This window comes from Poecilia formosa, unplaced genomic scaffold, assembly GCF_000485575.1.
Source record: "Poecilia formosa unplaced genomic scaffold, Poecilia_formosa-5.1.2 Scaffold469, whole genome shotgun sequence".
Classification (NCBI taxonomy): Eukaryota; Metazoa; Chordata; class Actinopteri; order Cyprinodontiformes; family Poeciliidae; genus Poecilia; species Poecilia formosa.
The window spans coordinates 378,953-392,718 of record NW_006800408.1 but is presented as its reverse complement, the minus strand read 5'-3'; the positions used below and the strand labels follow the sequence as shown (position 1 = coordinate 392,718).

Below are 13,766 nucleotides of genomic sequence, written 5' to 3'. Positions count from 1 at the left end.
GAAGTTTGATACCTAATACTTATAAGGTATGTGTCTTATTAACTTTACATTTTCTTTGAGAAAATAACATTGACTGTGTTTTGAATAATGTCAACTTTGTATTAAAAGTGTCATAATTTACCGAATGACACTTTATGACAACAGTCATAACTATTCATGAAGACTTATTGATGTTCATGACAGGTGGTATGTCATGTTTATGACAGTGTCATGACAGTCTTATTCAACCCCCTTCAAATAAAGTGTTACCCTATTTTAATCTTCTGACAGTCTTAGTATGATGGTCATGATGCTGTCATGGTTGGACAGCAGGGAAGAGTGGGGTTGTTCCGTCAGACTGCCAGTTCCTGAAACCACACAAAAGAAAACCTTTGTAATAATGCGCAGGGCTACTGTGGACCCTCCAATGGACCCTGTCTCTTAAGACCACAGGAGGGTTAAACTGGGTTAAATTCTGGTATCCCTCTTATTAACTCAGCATTATGTAGCATCTAATCTTATTAGCTTAATGGTGAATACTATAGTGAATAGTTAATAGCTAAAATGGGAGATTAGAGTGAAATTGCTCAACACTAATACTCCCCTCACTAAGACTGTCTGAAAATGCTAAGTTACATATATTTAGCAATATATTGTTATTGGTATATTTATGTATTTAAACACACTTGTAATTTTTCTGGGTTTTTTTTTTTCTGTGCTCTGGTGGCCAAGCAGTGACATTTTGTTGCCGATTTCACTATTATGTCTTTGTGCATCAACAATTAAATAAGTCTAAGTCTAAAAGCAAAATACAATATTTTCAAATATGTCTGCACCTTTAAGTCAAATCTAACATAGCACAGCTACCCCACCATGCTACAATGTAATTCTATATTTTTTTAGTTTTGATTTGTTCTTTTTGTAGGCTTTTGCTCAAAATTTATTTGGTTGAGTCATTGCATGTTTGGACAAATATTTGCTGTGGTTTTGAATTCTGTGTAGCTGAAGGGTTTTGCTCAAATTATTTTATATTTGGACAGTTGTTATGATGCATAACCATGGGAACAATGTGTTGGTTTTACAACTAGGAGCAGCTAAATTCAACATCTCAAAATCTCAAATAAAACATTAACTATGATCCCAAATAACACAACAGTTATTATAGCAGCTTCAATGGCTGCAAAGAAGGGCCAGTAGCCAGAGATAGAAGGAGGAAGTTCAATTGATCTCTTCCTTCTGTCATAATGGGTCATATCCCCGTCGTTCTCCTCAACTTTTTAACCATACGGTCAGACAGATATTTAAACAGGAGCAGCAAAAGCAAATGAGATGGATTAAACAATGTTTGCTAACAACTGGTGGTGACATCCAGCACATGTTGTGGAATATATTTCCCTGCTGTCTTGAAATTGAGCTGTCATAATTGACAGTCATAAAACTGTCATACAGCAACAATTTTTAGCTGGAGGCCTCTTCAGATTTTTTTTTTTTTTGAGACTCACTGCTATCAGAGAGCATTCCTGCTCAGAGCATAATCATCTGACTCTTTGAAGATACTTGGATGATATTGTCATGATGTAGCGGTGTGTGGTGGGGAGAATGAACTCAGAGGAACCAGTTGAAAGATGATGATGAATTTAATAAAGATGCTCAAACAGTTCAGGTCAGGCAGCACAGCAGAAATGTTAGCTCACAGCTAATTACCAGTAGCAACTGAAAACATTGAAGACTGAATACAAGAACAAACCAACACAGGACTTAACAGTTCGACTGTGATGGCGCGCAGACAAACGACAAATGACTTACGACGGACAACGGACGTAACATTGATGAGGACCCGACAAAGGACAGAGACAACAGGTGGGGTTAAATACACAAGGAGGGTAATCAGGGAACTAGACACAGCTGGGAGCAATCAACAGGGAAGACAGGACAGGAACAGGACTAAACACAGAAAACCTCAAAAATTACTACACAGAAAACACAGAACACAACAGATATGAGTTACAACAACATATCATTCTATGCTGAGATAAAAGAAATGTTTTAAATTGATTTAAACTGACCTGAATTGAAACAGCTATAGAGTAGAATATACTTTATTGATCCCCAAGGGGAAATTGTTTATTGACAAGCTACTTTATCCAAGGTGTTGAATATTAATAATACAAATATAACCATGAGATGAAAGCGTGATTTAAGTTGTTCAATGAGACTGAATATAAATAATTTAAGATTGCTGTAAATGAATATTTTAGTAATCGAGTATTCTATTGATTATGCTTACTGATTATAACTTCTTAACTGATTACTTGACTAATTGAATAATCAGATAAAATAAAATATTGGTAAATCTAAAATAACAGCTCTGTTACTATAGTATGTCAGCATCAGTCCAATTTTTCACATTTGAGTTTCTCTAACAATTAACCTGTAACAATAATAGCTCACTTTCTAAGTTAACCTGAATGAAAGTTATATAAAAAATTACAATTATATTCAATTTAATAATAAAGAGGCAGGCTCACAAATACACTTATNTATATAAAAAATTACAATTATATTCAATTTAATAATAAAGAGGCAGGCTCACAAATACACTTATGAAAAATTTCTATACTCCAGTTTTTGTTGTATTCATCTTCAGTCTATTTAATAGATGAACTCTCACCTTTCCCAGCCATTCATAGCTTTTGTGCTCAGGTTAGCGATGGGATTTCACACCTTCGCTCATCACACACAGAAACTCATCTACCAGCTGTGTGCCGCCACGATGCCTCCGCCACACATTTGTTGAGACCGGGATGATATGAAATTTATTTTCCGGTTCGTCCGTAAAGCTACATTTAGTTAATAATCTGTAGCGCAGTCGCCCACAGTGTTCAGTCTATCCACTGACCTGTATAAGCTGCGCTCTTTCTCGCCACCAGGCAGCAGCTCTGGGAGACGAAAGCCTGCCGTATCCAGGCATCGCGCCAGTCATTTTAAGGATACTTATTGGTCCCCGAAAACATGTTGCTAACACTTGGCTTTCCTCAACAACTCATAGGCGGAAGTGAGAGCGCTGCACAATGCAAATAATGACCCGGTCAGTACATGGTGCTAAATCATAAAACATAATTTAACAAGGCTTCGAGGCGAATACATTTTCTTCGAGGATTTTTAATAATCAAGATACTCGAATCATTTGAGAAATAATTACAGTACTAAATTAATTAATTAATTAACAAGCATGTATATGAAAATATGTTAATCAATAAATGAGTGCAGAGAAAATTTGATTTAAGATACCCAGACTTGAGCATTGTAAAGTCTAATGGTTACAGGCAGAAATGTTGGTTACAGTCTAACCTATCTTGTCTTCTGTTCACAGTGTGTTTCTGGAAGTACTGTTCCCAGAACTGAAGTCTCCCAGTGAACACTGGTGACCACTCCCCACTAGTCACCTATATCTGATCTTCCTATCGGTGATATCTTCTCAACTAATCATCAACTCAGCCATCTATCCCAACAGAGCCAACCACAAACAGTTCTCTTTTCTTGTTCTGTTCCTGTTTCATTATCAAGAACTTTGAATGAGCAGTGTAAGGTTAAACTGGTTATTTTACAGTAAAGAAATGGTTACATAGAGGTTATCAATAGTGCAAACAGAATACCTGCTACAACAATAAGTTGACTGCATTTGAAATTGTGAATGTATCCTTTCCTCTGCTGTGTCTTTTCTCTGACTTGTGCTAGGAGACTGTTGCCGGGCTTCAGAAAGCACCATGTCTACCCTCAGGCTGGCGCCAGCCTTGACTTGGCCCTTTTCATTTACTCATTTATTAACAAGACTGACCAATCAAAACCAGACGATGTGTGCTTGTGGTCTGGGCACATGAACAGATAGCTTTGTAAACCACATTCTGTTAAAGGATGGGCATATGTCAGTTTTGTGTTTGTGCCATGTTTAAAGTAAAATTCATCTGTTGCATGACAAACAGCAGCCATGGTGATGAAGTATGAAAAATGTCATCAGCTTTCTGTAGTTTCACCGTCAGTTTGATTCAAAGTTTCATGCTTATTAAAACTGATGTTGCTGTATAAAAAGTTGCCCTTTTGGAGTATTTTGTAGAGTTTAAATCCAAAAGTTTGATTTGCAAACTGGAACAAAATAAAACACATTCAGTGATGCCCGTTCAGAACTTTGTTCTTTTCCTTTCCTGCATGTTCGGGATATCCCATTGGATCAAACAAGCATACAATTCACACTGCAACGGAAAGAGTTTTTATTGTAAACGCTGAAAAACATTGCAAGATTTGACTGTAATTCCACCATCCAGTTGTAAACAAAGCTGACTAGTTGCATTTTAGACAAAGTATAAAAGTATGACAGAGTTTTCCTTTTTCCTGATTGGTCAACAGTTTTATAGTTGAATAAATGGACATAAAATGCTTTTAAATCAGTTTCTCAAACTTTTTTGGACATTTTTGTAGTTTGATAGCAGTAATACGATTATTCCCAAGTTCATTAAAGATGTCAAGAACGAAAGACTTGTCTATCGAACCTTACGTGTTGGAGCCAGAACAGGAGAATGAAGAAAATGAGACCACAGGACCACACATTAATGAGAATGCATCACAATGTGTTATTACTGTATTTACATGATGCAGTGTGGTAAACTGCATCAAGTCTTTTGGAAAATCCCTCTTGATACTGGTGGAGGTTGATGAAGCACTGGTCATTAAGGTCTTCACAACAGACTTTCTGCACTAATGTGGGTACATTCCCGAGAAAAATAAAGTTTGACCAGGCACTTCAAAGAGGCTCTGATACCTGGGGGTGATGTCAGGATTCGTGTGGGGGAATGTACCAGAGAACCAAACATTTTGACTTGTCTTCTCTGTTCTTGACAATACTCAAGACATAAAGTTAACCTGGTGGTTTAGGTGGGGTGAGGACAAGGTAGGAGCAGAAACTGGGAAAGAGGCAAATTGACTGAGCCCTCTGCTGGACATCAAAAGTATTTAGGACAAAATGAATATTAGTAACAAATGCTACACTTGTCATATGTTTAATTGACTTATATAATGAGAGTTTTAATAACTTAAGCTTTAACTGCAGCAATAGATTGGACAGATTTCAGATTGTACTTTTGTCATAAAAAATTAAAAAATAAATTCAGGAAGAATAATTCTAGGTGGAGTTATTTTTATTGCTGATGTCATTTTTTTATATAGAGGCATATCATATAAAGACGCTTGTATTCCTCTTTAATTTCTACTGAATTTTCCATTTTCATTTGGCTACAAGCATGTTTGTGGCTTTATTTTAGCTATCATGCAGAAACAGTCACTTTTATCAAATAAATTGTGTACAAAATATATTTTATTTAACACTTAACAGTGTTCTGATAAGAGCTAACTCGGGCTTAAGAGAAATTCACAATGTTGAAACTACTAGTGAGTGGAAAGGGATTTTTATTTGCATTTCTACACCAAATCTATAAATACTCAAGTCTCCCAATTCCCAAAAATGCCCAAAGCTCCCTATTTTAATATTTCAAACACCAAATATATCTTAATACACCTTAAAATTATGCACAGTGAACTCTACCTTAGCACTACTGCAAAGATAAAGTCTCTCTTAACGGTACAGCTAATCAGCAGCAGAAAATGAACTGAACTCCTGGATGGGTTGCTTTGCAAACACCAGCCAATAGTGTGTCAAGACACATTTCAACCGACCAACCTGCATTTTCTTTAAAACATTTTACAAAACAAAACACTTAAATATATGTTTCATGAAAAAATCTGACAACAGATCAATCTATGAGTATACTGAACTAATAATAGATGAGCTCCACTGTACTCACAGTCATAAGAAATAAGAAACTGTGAAGAAAAACATAAGGACACCAGATGTTTAAAGACCAAGGCCTTGACTTGTGATTACAGTATAACGTGTTTCATTTCATTGTTTGTGATGTTCATTTTTTGTTGTAAGTTATATATCATGCAGTGATTTTACTGTAAATGTGGCTCTGCCATCATGTGAGAATAAAGAAACATCACTTGAAAAATGTTCTCAAACATGCATCCCAACCGGTGAGTGCACAAAGACCAAATCATACCAAATATTTTTTTAGTAAGTCTCTGTCTGTCTATAAAAACTAAAAATTCACATTGGATCTTGTTTGGTTATAATCTGACTTTCCTCCCCCTCATCTTGACCCTAAACATTCGAACTAGCTCATTGCAGAACTTGCATTTGAAGTTTTCCACGTTCTCTTTTCCTTCTAGTAGGAAAAATGACTTTTGATTTCTTTTAATTGGGCAGTTTATTTCTCCAAACCAACATCTCCTTTTCCCACTTCTATTTAATTAGTTTTGCAACGTCCAGGTAGGCAAACTCAGTCTCCCGTTCTGCAGGGCAAGTGCTGGTGAACTCTTTCCTTAAGTAGGCACAGGTCAAATATCTCCACACACCAGTCATTTCTGCAGGGATGTCAAGTCCACGGTATTTCTTCACTACAACCTGATGAAGAAACAAGAGAATAATGAGCATAACAGGTCACACAATCTCCAGTGAAGAGAATGAACTTTAATGACCAAACCTTTAGAATATGTAGCTTAGGTAGAAGGTTACAGTCTGCAAGGGTGAGTTCAGGCCCATCCAGGAAGCTTCTGGTGGACTCAGGCAGGTCTCCAACTGCATCTGCATCAATCTCCTCAGACAGGGGCGTCCTCAGGAAGTCATCAAGACGACGGAGAGACTTTAGCAAGGCTTTCTCTAAGGCTTTCATTACAGGGGGACAGAAAGAAAAAGTCTGAAGCATAAAAATAGATCAAGTAGATTTTTTTTCATTCATACATTGTCTTCATTTTGCAAACTGGAAGCAAAAGCAAAAACAACAACTTCCTTTCAACATTTAAAGCTGCAGTACATAACTGATAAAAAAAATATAGTTTACACATTTGTTGACACTGTCACTATTCTGTGACCGTATGGTATCAGACAGATAACGTGGAAAAACCGAGCTCCTCTGCCTTCTCCAAGTGCTCACAGTGCTAACTATAAATAACCAGGAGGAGGGTCTTAGCGCTGTCAATCAAAATCTTATTTGGCACTGATCATCTCTCCCTGCCTCCCCTGCTAGCTGCAGTGCTATCTGATACACTGGCTAGTTTGTAAAGGGTTCAAGTCAAAGTTGACAGCGTTTCAACTAAAGTACCGTAGGGTTAGAGTCCCAGTTAAATGGTGTTTTAACTAAAGTTCTAAAGGGTTAGAAAAGGGGTGCGGGTTTTAATGTCTTTTAATTTTTATTTAATTTATTTATTTTCATTTTTTTATTTATTTATTTTTTTATTCAATATCACATGACTCTGTGTTTTTGTTTTTAATTATGCAAAGCACTTTGAAATGCCTTGCTGTTGAAATGTGCTATACAAATAAAATTTTATTTTATTTGATTTGCTCTAGTATGGGCATCAATGACAGCTAAATATGGAGCTAAAATCACACATATGGAGATTTTAGATGATGCACTGCTTTTTGCTGATGTGTCATTAAATCTCAATCAAATAAAATTGAAGATCTTGTTCATAAGAGATAAAAAGGGTTAGAAATTTATACAGCAAGCAATTATTAAGACGGCATCAGATAAGATTCTCCTGATCAAAATTAGGAGGTGAAATACCATTATGGCCATCACAACTGTATGTTCACTGAAAATGTCCATAGACACAGGTAATTCTTCTGCTGGGAATTGTATTCTGCTGTGCTAAAAATATTACTAAAATAATATGAACCTTTATAATTCCTGCACTGTATCAGTGTAATAATCATCACAACTTTAAAGAACATCTTACAAATGATGTTAATTGGTAATAACAAAACCTGAAAGTCTGAGAAAATGAACAATACCATCAACTAGAAAATTCCTGCAGAAATTTTAAGGGGCCTGCCAAAGTGTGCCCATCATTTTAAACCCAGCATTTTAGATTTGTCCTGGTAAATAGATCCATGCTGGTCTAACATACATATCTCAAAGTATTATCAAGAATATCATAGGGATATAAATGACCTGACAAACAATTGAAATGTAACTGCTAAATCTCAGGTAAGTAAAATAGGGTCCGAGACGACTATAAGCTTCGCACATTTTATTCTCACTCATGGTTTAAATTTAAAAACATGAAGAAAGTTGGTAATTCTTTATTTCTAAAAAAAAATAAAATTTCATACTAAGGATTTTAATTTACACTCAGAGAAGTAATAATTTTATGTAAGCAAAACATGAATAGTCACAGGAGATATGTATTCTTCCCACAATGCATTGTGAGATCTGATTCAGCGATGTGAGACTACTCACTGCCTCTGTCTAGGACCCGTTGCTATGGTAATTAATTATCTGCATCTGGGCTGGCTCTCTCTGTTAGACAGGATGCTGGTTTCTATACTTGTGAGACACCCAGCGTCGGTCTCCAGGACCCTGACAAAAAACCATAAGCCCTAGGAAAATTTTGAAAACATTTTACGGGAGCAGGCATGTGTATCTATGTCATGACCAACTTTGAGATCAATAGGCCAATATTTGTGCCTGTGAGGGGGACTTCAAAAGAGTTTTGGAGTCAGACCTCCACTGTGCTGTGTGTGTGTTTCATAGAGAAATCTTAGTGATTCTGTGAGACACTCAGTCTAAACTTTTCTCGTTTTTCTCAATTTATGTCGTCATTTTATCTCAGAATCCCACTAAAAATAATAGCTCCCTTCTCGGCATAGAGCCGCACGATTTGATACCACTTTTGTGGGGGTACACGCAGCGGTACGAGCCGCACTAACGGTGACGGAAGAAAAATAAATAATCTATAATAATAAAGAGACATTCTATTGGGTGTAGAACAACAGGTGCCTGCCATGCAATGTATGGAGGCAGTGACTATTGTTTTAGGGGCCTGCCCATAGCAATGCATATGGGCAGGCCCCTAAAACAATAGTTCATTCCCACACCAAATCAAAAACTTACTTATCTTTTGGCTTTTACTAAGCCAAAAGACTGCACCACTACATCTGTACCACATGAGGGTGCTGCTTTGCACCCTCATGTGGTACCTCTGTGCTTAGAGTGGCTACTCTAAGCACAGATGCAGAGGATGAGACCAACGGTAAAACAAGAGTTTCTTGTCCAAACCATATAATTTCTGTCTTACCATCATGTGTGTCTCTTCTTGGGTTTTTGATATAGGCAGAAAACTTGGCAAAGATGTCAATTCCTGCTGTGTTGGCTTCAGGATGTTTGGGAGCCAGTCTGGGGTACCTGTATTTTCAAGAAACAAAAAGAGCTGAATAAGCTGTGTGCCAATATATTTTGGCAGCATAAGTAGTGAGCTAAGTGGGCATAAATGTAGCCTGTGCATGTTTTAGCACTTCTCACCTTGTGAAGCCAATTTTTCCAATAAATAGTATGTTGTGAGGACCCAATGCTCCATAACCCAAGGACTGGGCCCCATACAAAGAAGTGTTGTTTTTGGGTTAAGGGTTAGCTTTAGGAGTAAGGTATGAATTGAGTTTAGGTTAGGTGTAGAGTTAGATATGCAGTGGTAGTGGTTAGGTTTAGGGTACTGGTCAGGGTTTGGCTACAGAAACAAAAGGAAGTCAATGCACAGTCCTTGTGATGACAGACTTATATGTCTGTGTGTGGGTATACCGTGGTGGAGTCAGTTTCTCCTCCAGGAACTCCTCTATCTTGTTAACATCAACCTTGACCTCACCATCAAATGTCATGAAAGGAGGATTGATCCCTGGAGCGAGGTCCTGTAGGTTTGCTGGCTTTCTGAAGGTACACATTAAACATGAACAATAGTGTAAAAATGCAAGAACAACTTTTTACACATGCATGTTTTTTCAAAGGATTATTCTTCACATCTGCCACAAAGAAATTAAGAAAACAAACTTTAAATGCTTACACTATCAATGTGAAAAGATGACGACAAGAAGTTACCTCTTAACATCCACTGTGGTGACAGTAAAGATGACTCCTTTCAGCAGTAAGATCATGAAGATTCTCTGAGAAAAAGGACAGTTTCCGATGCTCTCTCCATCACTTCCTGCCTAAACACATGCATACAAAAATACTTTCATTTTTTACATATTCTTCATAATAAGAAGGCATCAGCCCCCTGGGATCCTGTAGAGACAATTGGGTATAGGATTGGCAATTAATCAGCAGGGTAATATTTCTCACAGCTGGATGAACTTAAATTTAAGGACTTCCTGAAGTTGGTTTTGTTAGACTGCCCCAAGGCAAAAACTGTGTGTGAGAAAGGGTGAACAAAGGAATGTAGAGTGAGGTGGCAAACAAGTGGGTTAGGGTTTTACATTTTGCTTGAAGACTTTTTAGCCTTTTGCATTTTTTCTACATCCCCCAAATTCATCCCAGGCATACCTGGGGAATGTCCGTCCATTGTCCAGCATGCCCAGTGGCCAGTTCTGCTTTGAATCTGGATGTTGTGTGATTGACTCAGACCTGGATGCCCAGAGACACATAAAGCCAATGACAAAGTTGGCCTTTTTATCACCTGAAGTACATTTCCAGAATTAAAAGACTAATGTTCCAACAAGATCTTGAGAAACTTTTATATTTAGTCGGTTTGATTACTGCAACAGTGTCGTCACCAGGCAGCATAAAAAGTCAATTAGATAACTGTTGTGGATTCAGAGCTCTGCTGCTTGTGTTGTAACTAAAACTAGGAAAATAAGAGCGTATCACTCCAATGTGTTTACACTGGCTCCCTCTGGCTAGGCTTTACAATACTTGTTAGGAAATAAAGCACTGAATGGCTTAGCACCAAAATACATTAAGGATCTGTTACTGTATCAACCATCCAGACCACTGAGGATTTCTAATTCAAGTTTACCCTCATCGCTTGAATCAGATCCAAACATGGAGAAGCAGCATTCAATTTTTATATTCCTCTAATTTAGATCAAGATTCCAGCAAACTGCAAATACACTGAAACACTCAGTTTCTTCAAGTCAATGCTAAAACCCCATTTATTATTATTATTATTATTATTAATTACAACTGGGAGATTATTAATTATAGCATGTAATTCAACTTTTCATTGTTTTGACATTAGTCTTGTTTTATGTTTTCATCATTGAATTATCCTGGTGCTGAAATGTGCAATACAAATAAATATAATAAATCATTTTATTTTGAAATAGACAGGAAAGGCTTGTCCACTCCAATATATATATATATATATACTGTCCATATGGACAGGAGAGTTGTGCTTCTGCTGCAACAGGCTACTAGACTGTCTGATATCTCCCAAAAGTGTCCAATACATGTGAAGTGGATCTTATCCCTTGATCTTATCGGTCTCAGCAAAGGTCTAAAAATCAACCACTGTCCTGTTTTGCTCTGTTGTGAGACAGTTCTGACTAATGAACTGGCCCACTAGGTCTTGTCTGCATGTTTGCACTTAACAATCGTCGCTTAAATGATTGGCCAAAAAAATACAATCAGTGCTCCCCTAGTAAAAAGAGCCTGAAGTAGGCCCTTAGGTCTTATACATTCAACATGAATACAGTAAAATTGAGTATTTGTGGTTAGCAGTTCTCCTTAGCATCAAATAGCAGGTTAATCAGCTTAAAGAGTGAGAATGGGAAGATTAACCTGCTGTTGGGAGCAGAATAACACAAGTACACTGCAAAGCCATAGGTTTTTATCTCAGAAATAAAAAAAGACAACCCTGATGTTATCACTAGATGAGACAATTTTGAATCAGAACTTGTCATATTATTGATGATTTGACCTGTAAACACAACCAACACAGTGAAATCCAGTCCACAAACTCATTCCATAACATTTTCATCTACCTACAGTCAATGTTCCAGAGCTCCTAATAAAAGAGGCTATTGTTTGAATGTGGGGTCTCGTGGTGTGTAAGCTTGTTGTGCAAATATTTGAGGCATGGTTCAAAATGCCCTTTATTGTGGAGTTGGACCATTGCTAATTCCCTCTGTAATTCATGCCCTTGTTCCAAGGCTTCTGGTCTATGGAAGAGCAGAATGAGCTGCTTTGTGGTGATGAGGAAAACTCTAAACTCTCCATCATTATAGAATAACTAAGTCTTTGTACAGAATGTGCTATTCTGTCCCTTACCACTAGGATTGCATGCCAAAGTAAAGCAAGCTATCTTGTCTGTTGGATTAGAACAGCACTGGTCTAATAGGATAAAGAAAGCAGTCTGTCAAACACACATACTGTACATGGGCCACAAATCCTATAAGTGTGTGTTCTTACAAAAATGCTAACTGGTGTTGGAGCTAAATTCCTCAGTTCGTATTACTAGATCTTTTGATATCTCTTGCTTAAAGTGTTTGTCTCAGATTTGTGGTTGGAGATAAAATAAGTCTCCCAATACTTTGAATTGCAAATAGCTTGATTGCATTCTTTAAATTTAATTAGGTTCCAGGAAGAGCTTTATGACATGCTTGTCTACATTCAAGATGGCAGTCAAAGATGTTGTGATGCTATCGATAGATAACCATAGAAAGCCATGACTTCTGATAGTGGTAGGCTCCAACCAGAACTACTAGTTTAAGAAAAGTATTTTCAATTCTTCAGCCTACCAAGCTCTGAAAGTATTTCAGTTCACCATTCAGTCTGCTGCTTTGCATGAGTATTCATGTCCAAATGACTTTTTAGCATTCTGCCATGTTCTAATCCAAAAGTATAGTAGACCCTCATCTATTGTGATTCAGCAGTCATGGATTCATAGCTCTATAACATAGCTCCAAATTATTCGCAGAAAATCAACCTATTCACCTAAAGTAAATGGAAGCTGGAATGCATAGGTGGGATGCTGGTTGACATGTCATTGGCTGATGTTTGCAAAGCAGCAAATCCAGGAACATCATTGATTTTCTTGTCATTGATTAGTTGTATCTCCATGAGTGGGGAAAGAGAACGCTGTAAATGCTAGCTTCTGCAATAACACAGTGCATTATAATACATATTAATGGTGTCTGAACTGTAACAACAGTTATTAGTGTTTTTAGAAGGGATCTCAAATATTTGCAAATTTTAGCCACAATTCCTTTACTGGGTTGTGGCAGTTGCAAATGTTGGTGTAGATTCTTAGTCATCTAGGATTTGACAATCCTAAATACTTAAGTAGAGCACCTAACTTGCTTTTATTTCTTGAAAATGAATGCCAAAATGTGAGCTGATTTGTCTCAAAGTAAAAACTGTAAAAGCACCTGAGACAAGTCAGGGATGCAGAGTAGATGTTAGAAAGATAAAGTTGGAAGGCACTTCCTCAGTTTTAATTTAGTTTTTCATATTGAAGATAGATGGCTAATTTAATTCCTTTCTACAGTTTTCTACATTGCTGCTTTTTAAAGAGTGTCCCTCATCTTTGAAATGTAGATGAGATGTAGACCTTGAACCAATGAGCTGGCTCTTCTGTGTTTGGCATTGCTTTTGTAAAACTATTTTGTTTCTCAAACAAAATTGCAAATGCAATCGCTGACCTGGACTGCATATACCAATCTGCTGAGCTTAGGGTGTCTGTTTAGTGTCATGTCTGAAAGTGTTTGGTTTAATATGTACCAGAATATAAGGCTTAATAAGGGTAGAGGGCCTTCTCTGGGTCGGGGAGGAGTTGGGTCCTCCCCAAGTGGAGGAGTTTAAGTATCTCAGGATCTTGTTCACCAATGAGGGTAAAATGGAGCAGGAGATCGACAGGCGGATTGGTGCAGCGTCTGTACCGGTCCGTCGTGGTGAAGAGAGAGC

The 13,766-nt window shown here is 37.3% G+C and overlaps 2 protein-coding genes across 3 annotated transcripts in view; one reads left to right on the top strand and one right to left on the bottom strand.

Annotated features, from left to right (window-relative positions):
- Positions 1 to 5,049, top strand: part of urp2 (urotensin II-related peptide) — a 27,318-nt gene extending 22,269 nt beyond the window's left edge. For both annotated transcript variants that reach the window (XM_016664132.1, XM_016664131.1), the window contains exon 5: positions 3,353 to 5,049. In XM_016664132.1, coding sequence (XP_016519618.1) covers positions 3,353 to 3,384 — 32 coding nt within the window. In that variant the 3' untranslated portion in view covers positions 3,385 to 5,049. The remainder of the gene's footprint in view (positions 1 to 3,352) is intronic.
- Positions 5,050 to 5,425: 376 nt separating this feature from the next.
- The window catches only part of LOC103156204 (caldesmon-like), a 12,327-nt gene continuing 3,986 nt past the window's right edge, over positions 5,426 to 13,766 (bottom strand). The window contains exons 2-6 of the mRNA XM_007578179.2: positions 9,963 to 10,072; positions 9,669 to 9,794; positions 9,172 to 9,278; positions 6,576 to 6,757; positions 5,426 to 6,496 (exon numbers count right to left, since the gene is read on the bottom strand). Of these exons, the coding sequence (XP_007578241.1) occupies positions 6,335 to 6,496; positions 6,576 to 6,757; positions 9,172 to 9,278; positions 9,669 to 9,794; positions 9,963 to 10,072 (687 nt within the window). The 3' untranslated portion in view covers positions 5,426 to 6,334. The remainder of the gene's footprint in view (positions 6,497 to 6,575; positions 6,758 to 9,171; positions 9,279 to 9,668; positions 9,795 to 9,962; positions 10,073 to 13,766) is intronic.